The 1,733-nt window shown below is 50.8% G+C and overlaps 1 protein-coding gene across 1 annotated transcript; it reads right to left on the bottom strand.

The window, feature by feature from the left end:
* Window positions 1-965: 965 nt before the first annotated feature.
* On the bottom strand, window positions 966-1,703 carry H257_17875 (hypothetical protein; the record flags this gene model as incomplete). The annotated part of the gene is made up of 1 exon (XM_009846827.1): window positions 966-1,703. One exon carries the CDS (start codon window positions 1,701-1,703, stop codon window positions 966-968), a length of 738 nt encoding a protein of 245 aa, XP_009845129.1.
* Window positions 1,704-1,733: the final 30 nt, after the last annotated feature.

A 1,733-nucleotide genomic window follows, 5' to 3' on the forward strand; every position in this document is an offset into this window, starting at 1 on the left:
TGATAAACATTACATACGACATATTTATCGACCTTGCTAGTGAAACTATACATCACTCGGAGCTATTCATCGCTGAGCTGACACCACTTAAGCTCGCCAACCTGTCGTCCCCGACACCGTGATCACGTTGATGTACTGTGCAGTCACCAGGTAAAATGGCGTGCCACAGTTGGGACGTGTGCCGATGGTAAACTCACGAATGATCAGTACACTGCAGCACACTGATGTTGGTGTGGTCACTATACCGAGGGGTCGCGTCATTAACTCGAAATTGGTGACGCGACCCAAGAGCACGTCGACCACGCCACGCTCTTTTGTCCAACTTAACGCGTATCTTCATTACGGTGTCTTTAACTGTACCCTTTCTAGATTCCTCATTGGAAATGCAAGCGATTGCAACATCGCTGGAGGTGACAGGGTTTCTGTCCCCATGCCTCCATGGGATACAGCAAGAACTGTGATCAGGCCGCAAACGCAACTTTAGGGTGCGAATCCATGTTGCATGCAGCCTCTGCACGCATTACACGTGGTACCCAGAGCCACGTCGTGTGCCACGTGTATTGCGTGCAGAGGCTGCTCCTCACGGTTCATGTCCTCACCTCGTCAGAGACTTGTATAAAAACAACATACGACATTTGGCCTTTGTATTGAAAATGAAGAGTCATCTACCAATGAAAGGTACGAAGTATTGAAATTTTAACCAATAAGACTAATGTCGGATAGAATTGTCTTATTCGCCAAGTTATCCATACATAACATTATTGTAACGTTACTCAAGTACGAATAAGCTCATAACTCTAAGCCTAAAAGGAGTACTGTACTGTAATGTGGAAATAATTCATGGCCAGTTGAACTTTGATGTTCGCAGTGTGTATTCCAAGGAGTATCAATGCCCAAAACACGATATATACCAAAAAAGAATAACTAACGTTATGTGTACAGTACAACTCTCCATGCCCTACGACTTACTCTACTGATTGGCTACTGACGACTTTGTCCAAGTACCCGCCCTCGTGACACAATTCAAAGAAGATACCGGCGCCAGCGTCGATCAACGCCGCGGGGATGTCGCATTGGGCCAATCGGCCTTGGTCAAACACAATAATGCGGTCGGCGTCCAGCACCGTGTCCAGACGATGGGCGATCGTGAGCACCGTCGACGACGCAAACTCGGTGCGGATCACGCGCTGCAAGTTCTGGTCCGTCTCGTGGTCGATGGCCGCCGTGGCTTCGTCCATCACGACGATGCGCGCTTGGCGGAGCAGTGCCCGCGCCATGCACAACATCTGCCGCTCCCCCACGCTAAAATTCTCTCCGTTTTCTTCCACGGGACTGTCCAACTTGCCCTCCACACCTCCGATGCGATCAGCCAGACGCACCTTGTCCAAGCACCCCCACAAGTCGGCATCACCAAACTCTCCAAACGGGTCCAAGTAGTTGCGCAGCGGGCCTTTAAACAGCACGGGAGTCTGAGGAATAATAGCAATGCTACTGCGCAGCGTCTTCACACCGACGCGGGAGATGTCGACACCGTCGATCTTGATGCTGCCTCCAGCCAGTTCGTTGATGCGGAACAGCGCCATGGTCAGGCTGCTCTTGCCAGCTCCCGTCCGCCCCACAATGCCGACCTTTTCACCGGATTGAATGTGCACATTCACGTCCTTGAGCACCAGTGGGTCGTTCTCTTTGTACCGGAAACTCATGTTGGTAAACGCAATGTCGCCATTCGTGGG

Source organism: Aphanomyces astaci (genome assembly GCF_000520075.1).
Source record: "Aphanomyces astaci strain APO3 unplaced genomic scaffold supercont1.125, whole genome shotgun sequence".
Classification (NCBI taxonomy): domain Eukaryota; phylum Oomycota; class Saprolegniomycetes; order Saprolegniales; family Verrucalvaceae; genus Aphanomyces; species Aphanomyces astaci.